General features: G+C 47.6%; 1 protein-coding gene across 1 annotated transcript; it reads left to right on the top strand.

The window, feature by feature from the left end:
• The first annotated feature begins 368 nt into the window (after positions 1–368).
• Positions 369–14,346, top strand: IL2RB (interleukin 2 receptor, beta). The gene is made up of 10 exons (XM_014963484.1): positions 369–655; positions 1,870–1,970; positions 2,311–2,437; positions 3,928–4,033; positions 5,204–5,312; positions 6,310–6,458; positions 6,884–7,055; positions 8,825–8,921; positions 10,718–10,802; positions 12,168–14,346. Exons 2-10 carry the CDS (start codon positions 1,889–1,891, stop codon positions 12,993–12,995), a joined length of 1,755 nt encoding a protein of 584 aa, XP_014818970.1. The 5' UTR covers positions 369–655; positions 1,870–1,888; the 3' UTR covers positions 12,996–14,346.
• The last annotated feature ends 1,456 nt before the right edge of the window (positions 14,347–15,802 follow it).

Below are 15,802 nucleotides of genomic sequence, written 5' to 3'. Positions count from 1 at the left end.
TTTCACAAAAGGGTCCATGGTATTTCTACTGCAGATTGACTCCTATCCCCGGTTTCAAAGTGATCCGTGCATGCGTAGAGACCCCGAGAGCAATATGAGTGACTTGTCTGGGTGCCTGAAAGAGGCAGCTGGTGTCCCAAGAAGACAGGTCCATCTCTCTCTCTCTTTTGATTCCCAGCAATAGTTACAAATTGGTCCCAGTATATCTGAGCACTGCAACAAACTAACACCTGATCCCTCCACCCTTGTTTCTGCACCTATTGCTTTACCAGCAGGAAGTAGGACGTGGTTTGGGGCTTTTTATTCTCGGCCTCGCTAGCCTTTTCGATACTTCGGGGCCTCGTCTCAGTCTGACAAGGCAAGCAAGCGGCAGCTTCCTGTGCAAAGGTGAGAGGGAGAAGACACGGAGAGACGCTGAGCATAGGAGAGGAACGGCTCCGCAGCAGAGCCGCCGGGCTGCAGGCACCTCTCTTCTGAGAGCACTGGCTGACACCTGGACATACACTGAGCCAGGACCTCCCCCTCCATCCGTCTCCCTTTCCTCCCTCCCCGTTCCCCTCCCTCTTTGATGTGCAGCACCTGCTTCCATCCAACCCCACCACCTGGTGCCCGGGGACTCCCTTCATCTGGACTGCTTGGTGCCTGGAGCTGGAAGGTAAAAGGGGGTAATGCCAGCTCTCTCCCACATGGGGGTGGCTGATATGAAAAGTGTCTTGGAAGGAGTTTCGGTCTGACAAACTGAATCTTGCCATTGGGGAGGGCTGAGTATGTATTTATCTCTCTGTCTATCCACAGTCCTCTCAAATCATACCCCACATCTCACAACCACACCGCCTGCTTTCTTTCTCTCTCTTTCTCTCCCTGTTGTCTGCTAATGCATTGTCGTCATGTCTTAGTTCCTCTGAACCTAATCTTTTATCACAATGGGAATCGATGTTATGCCTCATGCCAGCCCTTTATAAACCCTCTCTTCCCACTCCCCTGGCAGTCTCAGCAGGCTCCAGCAGGACTCTGTCTTGTCTTGCTCAGCTTTGCCTGGGCTCCAGGCTTGCTGAGAGGTGAGGGATGGTCTCTTCTCCTATGGGCAGAGGCAGACCTCGAGGTACGGGTGTCCAGGTGGATGGCGGGAGGGGGAGGCTTGGATGAGAAATCCATAAGCCCAGTTTGTCTGATACGGGGCAGGGCTGTACAGGCTTTGTAAGGCAAGGCGTTTCCCTGGGTGCCATGGGAGGATGAGAGGTGATGTAGTTTTCTATTTACAAAGGCCAAATTTTCTGCCGGTCACACCTAAAACTGTGACTCTTTCCAAGGCAGTGCAGGGTCTACTTGGCGAGGACGGTGCATGGTTTGTGCGTGGCTATGTAATATTTTATGATAGCGCAGGACATGGTAAACTTCTTCTCCCTGATTTCCTCCTCTTTCCCAAACAAGCCATTCAAAATCTACCTTCTGAGCGCTGAGCTCCTCAACCGACTTTTGTCGGTTGCAGCCAGAGACCCCTCTTACTCAGCAAGCACCTAATTGTTTCAGCCTTACCAAAAAAAGAAGCTCTTCAAAGCACAAGCCGTGCGCAACCAAGGCGGCACTCTCTACCTGAGTCAGCAGGCGGCCCGAAACGAGCGCTGTGCACTCACACACATTTCCAGAAGGCATTACTCCCGCAAACACCCTGCCGGTGCCGCACTGCGAGCGGTTTCGGTGCTGAGCAAAGGACCCAAGGCAGGGAAACGATGAGGTGCTGAGGGAAAAGGGGTATGAGTTGCTGAGCCTAGAAGAGTGGCACTGGCTTTGAGCATGCCTCCTTGTGAGATGACATCTTCCTAATTTGCATTGCTGAGCTGTGTTGGGGGGGTGTCTTGTCTCTTTCAGCGTGTCACCACCAGTACAGATGAAGCCCTCTTTGCTGCTTCTGTGTCACCTTTGGCTGTTCAGCCTCACGCTAATCTCACGGGCAGCAGACTCGGCACAAGGTAAGGAGTGATTCCCTTCACCCGTGCCATCTGGGCGAGCAGGGAGAGGGGTCAGTCGGAGGAGTGTGTGCGCCACGGTGTGTTGCTGTGCAATGCTCCTGCTGTAACATACAGCCAAGAGGAGGTTGCAATAGTTGCAGGTCTCTTATGAGCACATCAACCTCCAAGGACATAGAGAAGTGAGTGGCTCTGCCTTTCTTATCTGGAGACAGCGATCCAGCAGCTGTAGTTTGGGATGGGGCAGAATTGTCTGGGGTGATGGTTAATGTCTGGGGTGATGGTTAATGGTTAATCATTGTTAATTCAGCCACTTTGCTGTCCGTTGCTTCTCTGCTGGCAGGTGCCTCCAGCCTCACTTGTTGGTATGACTCGCGGGCAGCCCTCTTATGTGACTGGATCCCAAGCAGGGACCTGCTTGAAGCACCATGCCAGCTGGAGATTTCATCGAAGCATCCTTTTTGTGACAGGTGGGTCACTGGAGAGGATGAGGAAAACCAATTATTTGAATGAAGTGTCCTGGATAGTTTACCACTTAAAAAAAATGTAGGCTCCCCTTCCCCAGGCCAGACATAGTGGAGTCACAGAGCCGAGGGGCTTTGTCTCGAACTGTCCATGCAGGCTGAGATGCTGGCCACTGCTCAATGTCTGTCATCTGATGGTCCCCGACTGTCTAGCACAGCCCACCTTCCAGCTCCATAGCTCTGCCTCTGCTTCATTTTCCAAAAAATCCCTCTTCCTTGGTAGCCACCCTCTGAACTTGAAAGGCATTTTCAATGGAAAAGGAGTATGTATAGAGATGGGGGTGGAGGACAGTGGAACTGAAATCATACAAGGGCCATTTGCTCATTGCCAGGATGAGCTGGGGTGTTGCACCCTGAGTAACAGTAAATGAAGGTAAATATTGTTCCCCTTACCTTCCCTGGCCCGTTTGTATTTCTCAGTTTATGATGTCTTCATCTCCCACGCGTCTCCCAGCAGAGAGGTAGGTGTGTGGCCAGCACCGCAGTGGGGGCTGGATGAATCTCTGCGGTCTCCAATATGACATCTCCAGCCGAAAGACTTATCACCCTACCCCAGGGCTTCCCTGGGTGCCTGTCATAAGAAGAGGCTCAGTGTGATTCTGGCAGCGGATGGGTTGCTTGTGACTGTCACAGAAGCATTTCCAATGGGGTGAGATGGGCAAATATATTCCAGGCCCTGGTGCGTGGCCCTAGAAAAACATTATTTCTCTCCATGGGTGTGAATCACTGAGACTGGTGCTGGAGTTTGGGCTGGATTTGGAACTGCGCCATTGCTTGACCAGGGCTCTAGGACACTACCTCTCACCAGCATCAGCAAGTCCTAGGCTTGATCTGACCTCACAGCAGCAGCAGGCAGCTCAGTCTGATACCTCTTCAGCTGGAACCCCAGGGATGGTCTCCCACCCTGTGCCATAGCTCAGCTTAGGCTGTCCAGCCGCATTTGCCAGAGCAGAATAGAGGTCATGGCGTAGCACAGCCCAGTGTGACGTACAGTTCTGGTTGACTGGGATGTAACCTGGTTCAGAAGATGCATCCTACAGGATTGTCAGTGGCTTGAAGGAGAGCTGTAAACCCTAGAGGAGCTGAAACAGGCAGCTGTCTTCCAGGGCCATGTTGGTGCCATTGTGGGCATGCTCTCTGATATCACCAGGAAGCAGAGAAGGTAGCAAGAGGGTTTTGTGAAGACTTGGAAACTGAAAACCTATTGGTATCTTTGGCTTGAAATAACTGGGATGTGTTGACACTCCATGTGCCAGCACATAAAATTTGTCTGGGTGGTGCAGCGGGGAGAGAAAGTGGGATTACATCCTTGCTGTAACCTGTTCAGCAAATACGGTAGGATGCAAAATGCTTTGAAAGGCCTTTAGTGCTACATAAAGTTTGACTAAATACAAAAGCCTCCCCAGATCTCTAGAGTTCTCCTGCTTAAATCACAGGTTGTTTTGCTCACCTGAAAAATGCAAGGAGCACTGTGAATTACCCAAGGCAGAACACATGACCGGATTGAGGAGATGCATCAAGACTTTCAGCAAAAACAGTAATGTGAGTAATTCATCTGGGACGTCCGGTTAATGAGAAGGTGGAAAGGATTTTTGTGCTGATTTTGAGTGTATAAACAGTGTGACACCCAGGAGCAGTACAAAAAGCCCAAACCTAATCCCTGACTCCACTTCTGGAGTTGGGCTTGATGTTGTGTGCTGTTGATACGCATTGCCCCCGTGGGTTCCCCTGCAGGAGGGATTGGTTTCATTGTGAGCTGGGCCATGCTGTCCTGACACATGCAGAAATGGTGCAGGACAGACAGATCATATGCAATGTCCCATGTCTCAGTTACCTGGGTTTGTCTGTAATTGTTTCCTCTGAGCAGGGATGGACATCATCACCAGCTCTAAGGTCACCTCTTGACCTCGTTTTCCTTGAAGAGATCAGTGCCACTTTCCAGACCATTAACTCCTATGAAGTCTGGTTAGATGTATCAAATGCAAGATGCAACAACACATCACTGGAGTTAATGGGGATGCAAATCCTCTAGCTATTATTCTTTATTTAAATAATTATTTTTTTAGACTCATTATGTGCTTCCTTCAGTCATATCCAGAGTTACTGTAATCCCTGTGTTTTCAGAAAAAAAAGCCCATCCAAATATGAGCTAATTCTCCTTATTGACAAAGTCACCACCAGTTCTAATGACAGACAAACTTTCTTACATTTGCACATCATATGCAAAGACAAATTGCAGGGTTGGTAAACAGCTCCAAAATGTTTTCTTTCTAATCATGCTCATTTCCCTATTGCTTATTTAATACTGTATGATGTATATGGCCATTTAATATCACTGCATTTCAAGAGTAATATTTAATACTAATGTCATCTCAGTCTTACCGAACACAAAATGTTTTAGTAAAAATATTTTTTCTCAATGAATGACACTCATAGCAAGTAACTTTCTTCCTGCTTAACACATACAGCAATCCTAGAAAACTCTCTTATCACAGTATTTTGTGCCCTTCTTGCCAATGAAGAAAAAATTCCAGTCTCATGAGGTATAAAACTTTGGTTCCTCCTTCACTACTGAGTTTATGCTTTCAGCCACAAAAATCGTCCATATTTATTTTCAAGTATCCCTAAACCTCTTACACATAGGCAATGTTTAGAAATATGAATGCTTATTGATGAGGCTCTAGTGTTGCTAGCAGTAGATTTTCCTTGCAGGAGCAATGCTTCACCGTTTCAGACCGTCTGACCCTGTCTGTCCATTGCCACACTGGCAAGAATAGATCTATACCTGCTCGAATAGAAGATTTTAATCCACTTAAAAATAGTGAGTACTCATCTCTCTTGCAGTCTCTGAAGTTTCCCCGTAATTTTCTAACCAGTTTCTATTCTTCATCTACCCCTATGCAACACCCATGGATGATTTTAGACTTGTGTCTTTTCCTTGCCCCTTGCTACAACCAGCACAGATTAACCACTTTGACTCCTGCCACTTGCACCCCTTACATGCAGTGTCACACCAGTTGCTTCCTATCCTGTCCTGTACCTGGGACACTTAAATGAGAGTACTTTGTGCTAGGAATTCTGGCTTCTAACAGGCAATGACAGCTCAGCTGACTTTCCTGAAATGTGCATGCTGCAAGAAAGATGGAAAGTCTTGCTGCTCTTCCCTTGCCCCTCCTACTAGATATGTGATTCCACCCTCCTTTAAGCCAGCTTTGGCATGTATCAGTCTTTGCTGGAAAGATTCAACTCACTAATCCAGCAGGAAAACATCTGCTTGGGTCATTTTTTTTTGCTGGATATGTGAGTTTACCTGGCTCAAGGAGACGTTCCATAGAGCTGCTGCAAGGTGAGGCATAAAAAGGCATGGCTGGAGTCAGGGGTTGGGAAGGATCAGCCTAGACAGTCTGTCTAACTTCATCCCCTGTGGCTGTAGGTCTCTGAAAGAGACACTGGGAAGCAGCTGTCTCCCCACCCATGCTCCGTTCCTGTCCATACAATTGCCTTGTGCCTACAAGGCAGGATGCATGGCCGTGCGGGATTGATTGCACTGACTGCAGGAGCCACTCTCACAGGCTCACAGGAGGCGCTGCCTTTAACGTGGCCCCTTGACAACAGGTCTTTTGCCTTCAGTCACAGTACATTGGGGAAGAAGGAGGAACAGAGAGGGGGGGACTCACTCACAGTTTCACGTGGCTGTGTCTGGCTGGAGTCTCTGGGCACAGCCAAGACACCAACCCTGCTGCAACGGGCTTTGCGGTGGAGCCCTGTTACGCACAGAGAGTGCAGAGGTATCAGCCCTGCTCCTTCTCTCTTTGCAGTAAAGCTGTGGCCTCCGGGAAACCTTCAGCTGATTAACAAAACTGAAAACACCTACAACTTAACGTGGAGCCTGAATATTTCCTCTCACTATTTGGAAGGGGAGCGGGAATATCAAGTGCGGTACCGGAACATAAGACAGTCCTGGGAGGTGAGTACGGAGTGAGGTACTGGGACCTGTGACTGCACAAATCCCAGTCTCATTTATGCCACCCAACCTGCTCCTGGGCCTCCTCTTGGGACAAAACCAGTTTTGGTGAAGCTGGAGAGGGGGTGACACCCCTTCACCCTTTTATCTGCATCACCTGCCGCCAGTGTTTTGTGGTGATGTGGAAACAGACGGAAATCCTTTTTCACTTGTCGCTGTCACAAAGAAATCCGGACAGCTGTGGGACAGACTTGAAAGGGCTGAAAAAATCAAAGAGAAGAAGAATTTTCCTCCAGGGTGAACAAGCAGTGCTCGAGGCATAGGGATCCGAGACAGGTCCTTTCTGAGGGCCTTGGAAGAGATGGGTACATGAGGCTTGTAAGCCATGGCAGGGTGTTGATGGTACTCTAATTTTACCCTTCTTCCAGGAGGCAAAGAACTTCACCATTACACAGGACCAGATGTGGGTGGTGTTTGAGTGCCTCTCCCCCAACTTGAAATACGAGGCAGCTGTCCGTGCAAGGCCAAGGGAGTCAGATACCTACAAAGGCGTGTGGAGTGACTGGAGCGAGACGATACTGTGGAGGACACATGCTGACCGTAAGGATCAGAGTCAGGCAGTCTGGCTTGGAGGGGAAAGAGGGCACTCAGGGAAAACAAGGTAGAAGGGCCAAACCAGGATGGGAAGTGGGAGGGAGATGGGTTTGCAGGAGGACTGTGTTAATCGAAGAGCAATAGAAGATCAGAAATTATCTGTCCCTCCTAATCTGTTAGGTCAGGCTGGCTCAACAGGGCTTAAGAACAAAGACCCCCTGATCCCGACTGAATTCCTCTGAGTCCCAGAAGCCAGCCAAAATCCACAAGATGTAAATCAGGGACTGCTTCCCCAGAGCAGTAAGGCCAAATATCAGACCTGCAGAAGCAGTGGCCAGGACTGGCATTTTCCCATGTGCTTCTGTGACCTAGGGACATAAATGCCGCTTTCGGAAACGTCCCAGCTCATTGAAGCCCTTGATCAGTGAAATGCAGTGAAACAGAGCACTCAGCTCTTGAACCAAAGGAGACCTGATCCTAGCCAGCAAAGTTTCACAGAGAAAGAAAGAGACTTACATGCATGTAAGTCCCTTCCAAAAAGGTCTACTGAGACTTGCATCAATCATTACCATGAACCACAGCACGGAGGACACCTCCAGCCTTGAAAGATAGTGCCCTGAGCAAGTCTCTTCGGTGAGTCATTGGCTGTAGTCTCTGTCATTTCTTTTCCAAAAAATAAGCAGATAAGAGGTTATTCCTTCTCATGTCGCCCCCACTCTGCCCCTGCTCAACCCCTCCCTGTTGTGCCTGGTGCTGGTATAAACAGATGAGCTATGTTTAGAAAGGGCACTGTGTTGCTGTGGCGATCAAATTTTGACAGTGTGTGATGTCAATGAATAGGATACAGCCGCAACCAGTTGTCATAGCAACCAAGACCCAAAGATAACCAGGGTACCAGAGGCAGAGGAGACAAAGTGATCTTAGCAGCATCTCAAGGACAGGCAGAGAAAGAATGTCCTAAAAATGTCTCCTCCTTCTCTTATTTTGATCTTATCCCTCAAACCTACTCCAGAGGAGCTCTGCAGGCCCAGAACAAGGGGTATTAGGGGTGGAGGGAGATGAGGGTGGCAGGGCAGAGTAGACAGGTACCAGAACAGCAAGACTAAACAAAAGTGCACTGGGGAGACGTGTGTGAAAGGGACAGATTAAGACAAGTTTGAGATAATGCTAGAGAAGCCTGAGGAGTGCTGGCAGTGCTGGCAATGTGGGAACTCAGTCTCTTTCTCTAATACCAAAATCATGTGGTGGAAAGCCATAACCTTCCTAGCTTCCTAAAGCTTTCTTTAACCTCTCCAAAGAAAGAAGCCAGCCTCTTGTCCCCTAACCTCCTCCATCCTTGGTCCTCCTGCCTTCTCAAAGACCCATGAACCCCATGACTCTCTCTCCCCCACTGGCTCATAATCCTGTTTCAAGTTCCTAGTCCCACTTAAGATGATTTTAGGACTCCCTGCTTTCCTTTGCCATGAGACAAACAGGTTGATGGACACTTAACCAGTATGCCGTGCCACCTCATCTGTGACAAGCCCCAGCTGTGGTGCTGTTATGAGGAAGGAGTTCAAGCTGTTCAGAACAAATTATCTATTAAGCAATGCCAAGTAGACTCTGAAATCCCCAAAGGTGTCCTACACAACACAGAAGAACTCATTTATCTGACCTGTATGTTACAATTTTATATCACTGGTTAGCTTGAACTGCCATGGGAGGGCTGTAGCTCCTACTACCAGAATTCTGTCTAAATTTTCACAGCAACTCCCTCATTCTCTCTTACCTTGCAGAAACATCTCATCCGGTCCTGCCAGCACTTCTAGTGAGCTCTTGCATCTTTGTGATCATTGGGACTGCCTTCCTTATTAATTTAAGGACCCTGAAATGGTAAATGAGAATCAAGTTTTCCTCTTTGTTCCTCTCCTGTATCTTGTGTTTCTTCTCAAAATTAGCATTATTTTTCACTTGGCATTACTCGGGATAGAGATTGACTTAAAAATATTTTTTATAGCCCAACCTTTTGAGGCTGACATCTGTCTGGGGAGATATATCACCACCCAAGATGATGTGGTTTCACCATCATCATCGCATATTGTGCTGCACTTCTGTGACCTGGTGGCATGTCCTGGTTAATTTCAAAACGATCACCTTAGCACTTTTGTTACCCATGAGTTAGAGTGATCTTCCCAGCAGGGATGGACCAAAATTGCCTCTTAAAAAGAAGGCCTCTTGGGTTGAGCAATCCCTCAGTAGAAAGGACCAAGCAAGCCTAGGTACTGCTACCTTCTCAGTTGAACACTCCGGCCTGACATAGTGACATCTGGTCTGTAGCCAAAATGGGGAGTACAATTCTTCCTCTCGCTGATCTGTGCGGTCCTGAAGTGTCTCATCACATGCTGGTAAACATCTACGTGATGCTGTAAAGATCCTTTTACCAGCGCTTCTACCCAGGCCTTAAAGTGTCTCACAAGGTCATTCGGTGCAATAATACAGAAAGTGACCTGTCAGCACAGCAAGGTTAGAAATGGCTTCAGGTTTTCTCATCTTGGGACAGGGGCAGAGAAGCAGAATGCTGATGTTGGTGGCAGGGAGAAATGTTCTCAGGGATGAGGCAGCAGAGGCTGGGATGGCTTCTCTGAGTGGAAAGAGGGAGACGCATTTTGAAGGAAGACAGATACTGAGAAAGTCACTGGTCACTGTGTTTTACCTTGAGTCATAATGCAAGGGTGAAGAAATATTAGCTGTATGGCACAGAGTGAGATAAAAAGGGTTCCTTTCTCCACAGAGTATAATTAACCTGGGGGAATTGGATAGAGGATAATGCTGAGGTAAGATCCAAGGAAGGATTAGACACGCATGAATAAAAATAGCATCTGCAGTGATGTAAGGTAGTTTATATGCAAGAACTAGCAAATTCTGATGCTTCAGAGAGTACACTGATTGCCTCCAGAGGTCAGGAGGGTTTTTCCTCAGAGCTTCCCACACCAAAGCTTCAGTAAAGAGCTGACAGGATCAGCCAACCTCTCTGGGGGACTGAGGAGCAAATTAGATCACTGCATGCTGCCTCGGGATGACCACACGCTGGGACCAGTAAAGCAGATGGCACTGGGCTGGTGCAAGGCATGCTATACCACACAGTGTCCTGCTAACAGGACAGACAGACGCTGTAGCACAGCTTTGCTATACCACACAGTGTCCTGCTAACAGGACAGACAGACGCTGTCGGCGTCTGTCAGCGATGGTGTCGTTCAGCCCATGTGGTCTCCTGAGTCATTGCGGTGGCAGGAAAGCAAAGAGGGGGCAACTGGCGACATCTAGGACTTGGAAACAAGGGAGACCTGCCCAGCTTGTTATCAGGATGGGGGGGCTAAAGGGGCAGGTGGAGAAGTTAAGGTGACCGGCCAAGTCAGGGAAGAAACCAGTGAAATGCTGGTTGTACTTCCCTAGGGAAAAGGCTGAGGGGAGGGTATGGTTCAATGTTTAACTGCCTCATCTCTCTACCACTCATCCCTCAGCTACTGCTTTTCAGCAAGGAGAGCCCTCAGGCTTGTTCTTATTTTACCTCTCCCCTATGCCAGGGTAATACCCACGAGCTGCAATGTTCTCTCCCACCCACACCACAGTACCAGATTGATCGGGATCAGGCCCTGCTTCATTCCTCCTTCTCTTTCTCCTTTCTCAAGGTTTAAGAAGATCCTGAAGATTCACATCCCAGACCCCGAGAAGTTCTTTCCCCCACTGGTTTCAGTTCACGGAGGTGACATTCAGGTATGGAACTGGGGATGGAACCATATGGTCATAAGGGAGAAATGGGGGAAAGGAAGGTCCACGTGCACATGCCCAGGACAGCAGGTTATCAGACCCACATGTGCACACATGACACTGTGCCTGTACCACCAGCTGCTGAGTTCTCTGTTCGAGTTTTATTTTCTGACCTTCTAAAACCTGACACTCAGCTGAGGCGTCACTAATTACAGAACTGAGAAACGGCAAACCACTCAAACCTCAGCACCCTTCTCCTCTAACAGGGAGCCTGAGAGAAAACAAGGGACCTGGGGGAGGGAACTTGGCCTCTCAGATCCCCTTCTACCCCACTTCTCTCCCTCCCTGCCTGCCCTAGGTTCCCCAGCTCTTCCCAGATCTCCTGCTGTGATCCCCTCCTCCTGACTGAGAGCCTTTCCTCTGCTCCTAATGTGAATTGCCATCACGTTGGATGACACTTCACTGTTTTCTGCATTCTTGTTGACTCTTTCCCTTCTTTATCTATACGTACATTCTCCCTTCCCTTAATCTCTCCGCGAGTATGGGCAGCTGCAAGGAGATGATTACTATTCTGTGCAGGATTAAAGGGAGTGTCAGAACCAAGACGTGGGAGGTGATCCCAAGGGACATCTCACTTTAAGTAGGATGGAAACAAGCTTCAGAGGGTCCAGAGGACAGCAAAGCTTTGGAAAAGCCTACATGCAAAAAAACTTAGAAAGCTTAAACTGCAGGGGAAGAGTGTGGAGTAGGGGGGCGGGGGTGTGCAGCAGGCACTGAAGACACTGTCTCAGTGCAGAAAGAACTAGAAAAATTGCTTCACTGGTCATAAAGGCAACGAAGTTGGATGTTATAAAAAGCAGGGTTTTTTTAAGGATAACGATGCACTGCACGAAGTCACTCATGGGGAGTGTGGAAACCTAAGCACAAAGGGCCTGGAAGAGCACTTGAGACAAAAAATTGCATAGGGCCATGTAGATGTATCAGAAACTGATTCAGCACCTAGGGATAGATTGCAGGAGACTCATTTCAGTACTGCTTTTCATGTTTCCACCTTCATCTTATGGTCTTGTAATTGTTTTTCTTCCTTTCCCTTTAATACTCCATCTTCCATTACCCCCTCCAGAAATCTTAAAAAAAATTTCCAAGACCCACTCTTGATTTCAAAATAACAGAAAACATACTCTCTGAAAATCCTGCAGATGAGAGATCATGAATGTGAACTGCCCTCCCCACCACCTCTGGCAACTCTTGCTTGGACAGAGAAAAGGTCACTTGATTGCTATGGGTGCTCAGGAGAAGAAACCTTTGGTTCCTCACTGAGTGTTATATTTTGGGTGTAACCATCTCTCTCCTGTGTTTCTTCTCCATCAGAAATGGCTCTCCTCCCCATTCTCCACATCCTCCTACTGTGTGAACAGCACAACCCCAGAGATTTCCATGCTCGAGGTGATGCAGAAGAATGACCAGGAATCCCAGTTTCTACTTTCCAAGGGAACCCTGACTCCTGATCCTCCTGTAGAAACCAGTGGGCACTCTGTATCCAGCTGCTTCACTAACCAAGGCTACTTCTTTTTCCACCTTCCCAACTCCTTTGAGATCGAGCCCTGTCAGGTCTACTTCACCTATGAGCCTTTCACCCATGAAGGCAGTGGCAGTGAGGATGGCAAGTGTTACCAAGCTCCCCCCTCCCCAGACTTCTGCACACTGGCAGAAGACATGCCCGTGTTGTCCCACAACTTCCTACACTGTATCAAGGCAACCCACAGCTTCCAAATCAACTCCTTTGCGGAAGAGACAGAAGGAGAAGCCCATCAGGCCTTGGCTATTTCTGGGGCTCTCCAATCAAGTGAAGGCACCTCATCAACACCAGTTCTGAAACAGGATAAGAAGGTGATGGACAAAGCAGCTTTACTACCTGCTGAGGCTCTGTGCCAGCTGAACACTGACTTTCCTGACCCATTAGACCTGCATGACAGTGATACTATTGATGTAACGGAGGAGAGTGGGAAAGCAGACCCTCCAACTGACTCCTGTACACCAGCAGCACATGCTACCTCTTCTTCCTCTCATCCTCCACCTCTAAGGCAAAACCAGGATGAGGATTCATGCAGAACAGCCTTCTCCAGCCAGGTCCCAAACACTGGTGCCTACCTTTCTCTGAGGGACCTCCAAAGCCAGTACAGTCATTACTCTGTCTAGGAACTGCCTGGAGGAAGACCACAGGTAGGAAAGGTCTTCTCTGCAGGGAAGGCTAGATTGACAGTTTTTCTATTCAGGACATGAAAGTGACTTCAGCATCAAATCCATTGGGACTGCTTTTTAATGAGGCTGGAGAACACAGTTAATCTAAGGGGCTGCAAAACTAGAAAAGGAATAGGATGTGCAAGGTGTAAATTCACGGATGGCTACATGAGTAACATGAGTTCCCAAGGTTAGTGAAGCAGAGCACTGGAAAGTGAAGGATGCTTTGCATGGAGAACTGGGCTAGTGGACAGTAAAGCAACCCATGGGGAATGATAAAGGGGCATTAAAGCTGTCCAGTGGCTACACAGACAATAGAGACGTAGCAGCTTGATTCTTAGGTATACAGGCCAACAAGGACTCGCCTTCATAACTGAACCTGTTTCTCTGCTATTGCATATATCCAATGGTATAGAAATTCCTTCGCACACCACTCAGGTGCCATCACAAACTTCACCAACTTGCTGCTTCTTTCCCAGCTCCCACTAGGAGGCTGTGCCAGCTCTTCTGTGCTCTGTATCTTGGTGTAAAATAGAACTCAGCTTTGAAGCTGAGCAGGCATATGGCCCATTTGCCTTGTCCTCAGCCTAAAAACTTCTAATGAAAGGGAGAAACAGCAGAAGAAGTGGATATGAGATTTTGTACAAGGGACAGTAGCACTACCAGTCAGTGCTGGGGCTGATGACAGAGTGGTTGAAGACATCTCCTCCTAACTGACCAAGGGTGTAATTTTTTATGTGATGTCTTCACTTCAGGTTTCAATCAGAGATTACATTCTGAGCTACTCGATCCAGTTTTAGACTTGAGTCTCTAAGGTCAGCTCAGAGCAACAACTATGTCAGCTGTCTAAGAAGTGCAGTGTAAAAAGAAATCCCCATTACTGGGTTAAAAATACTGGGGAAATCCCCTCCCCCCTCCTTCTTTCCCCCAGGTCTGATGATGGCAGTAAAAAGAGCACACACAATTTCCCATTCTTGCTGCAATATTTTTCATGAAATCGAAAGCCTCTCTGCCCTGCTGGCAAAATACGGTTATTTGACTACGATAAGCTGATTGCAGAATAGTTCATCCCACATCCTGTGTATTAGTGGAAAACATCGCAACGGTGCTGCCCATTCCTTCCATTGCTCAAGGGAAACCATTGCCTAATTAGCAGCAAAGATGTGGTGAATGAGCCCAGAAAACTAACCCACGAATCAGCACCTTTGCTGAAAAGAAAACCTCAATCCACTCACAAAGAAAGAGGATAGCAAAGACCACTTTTTTTTTTTTTTTTTTTTTTTATCATCTTTCCTCTGCATTTGCTGATCTGGGTTGAGAAAAAGCAGCACACTGCAGAAGAAAAGTGGCAAGGCAAAGGAAGACAAGCTGTTCTGGTTACATCCATCCCTGCATGTCGGTCCACTTTCTGCTGTATTTCTGGACTATTCAGCAATAGAAAAATACTAGCCCTGTGCTAAAGATATTTCTTCTTAGAGTTTTTATACCAAAAAGGTCAGGGATATTGAACTTGTTGGTACTTCTGTCACCCTGTGAGCATCACCCACAACTAATTCTTCCCTACCTCTGTCTGTACAAGCATTGAGCTTCCCCTTTGTCCTGCGTGTCAAGTAGAACAGCTGCAGCAAGAGGGCTGGTAGCCTGGTGGTTGAGAGTATGAGCCAAGAAAGAGGAACATGTGGGCTGGCTCTTACACTCTAAAAGACAGAGAATTTTTATTTTCTCATCCTGAGCCAGTCTCCTACCCACTAGACAGAAGTATGCAAACCACTTTTTAACTTTCTTTTCTTTTCTTTTTTTTTTTTTTTTTTTTTTTTTTTTTTTTAATCATCTTTCCTCTGCATTTGCTGATCTGGGTTGAGAAAAAGCAGCACACTGCAGAAGAAAAGTGGCAAGGCAAAGGAAGACAAGCTGTTCTGGTTACATCCATCCCTGCATGTCGGTCCACTTTCTGCTGTATTTCTGGACTATTCAGCAATAGAAAAATACTAGCCCTGTGCTAAAGATATTTCTTCTTAGAGTTTTTATACCAAAAAGGTCAGGGATATTGAACTTGTTGGTACTTCTGTCACCCTGTGAGCATCACCCACAACTAATTCTTCCCTACCTCTGTCTGTACAAGCATTGAGCTTCCCCTTTGTCCTGGTCCTACACTGTTACCTGACCTTGCATTACGCAGCCTGAATGTTATTAGGCATCCCTGCTACAGGGTCACCCTTTGGCTTGGATTTCACCTCAAAAGAGCTGCTCAAAGGAGTTGAGCCTACCTCCAGCTGAGAGGCTGGAGGAGCTATACCTCTCCTCTCATCAGCTTCTTCACCACCTGCATCAAGACATAGACTGCTCCATTGTCTCCAGGAGGCAACAGGTGAGGAAGACCCCACAGCTTCCCAGATAAGAAAACACAAAGCTTGTCCAACTCTTCGCTGATGGATTGCAAGAAGAGACTCTGAATCCCTTGCTCCGATGGATAATTCACTGTATTACATGGGCCAGGGATCTCCTAGTTGTACTGATGGTTGTCCTGTCCCAATATAGATCTTCATAAGCTTCTCAATTTTCTTGCTGCTAAGTACAAAAGAAAAACTTTGCCTATTTGTAAATAAAAGAAATATTAAGGGATCTATGGTGTTTTTCTGTCTTTTGGGGTTGAGGCTAAGGATTAACAGCTTTTCTAAATAGGAGACTGGGCAAAGCTTTGCTCAGACCAAGGTATCTTTAGTCCTCCTTCCTACTCCCCTCCCCAAGGGACTCAGCCACCTTAA

This window comes from Calidris pugnax, unplaced genomic scaffold, assembly GCF_001431845.1.
Source record: "Calidris pugnax isolate Ruff unplaced genomic scaffold, ASM143184v1 scaffold44, whole genome shotgun sequence".
NCBI classification, from domain to species: domain Eukaryota; kingdom Metazoa; phylum Chordata; class Aves; order Charadriiformes; family Scolopacidae; genus Calidris; species Calidris pugnax.
Note: the sequence above shows the minus strand (reverse complement) of the source record. Positions and strands in the feature narration are given on the sequence as shown.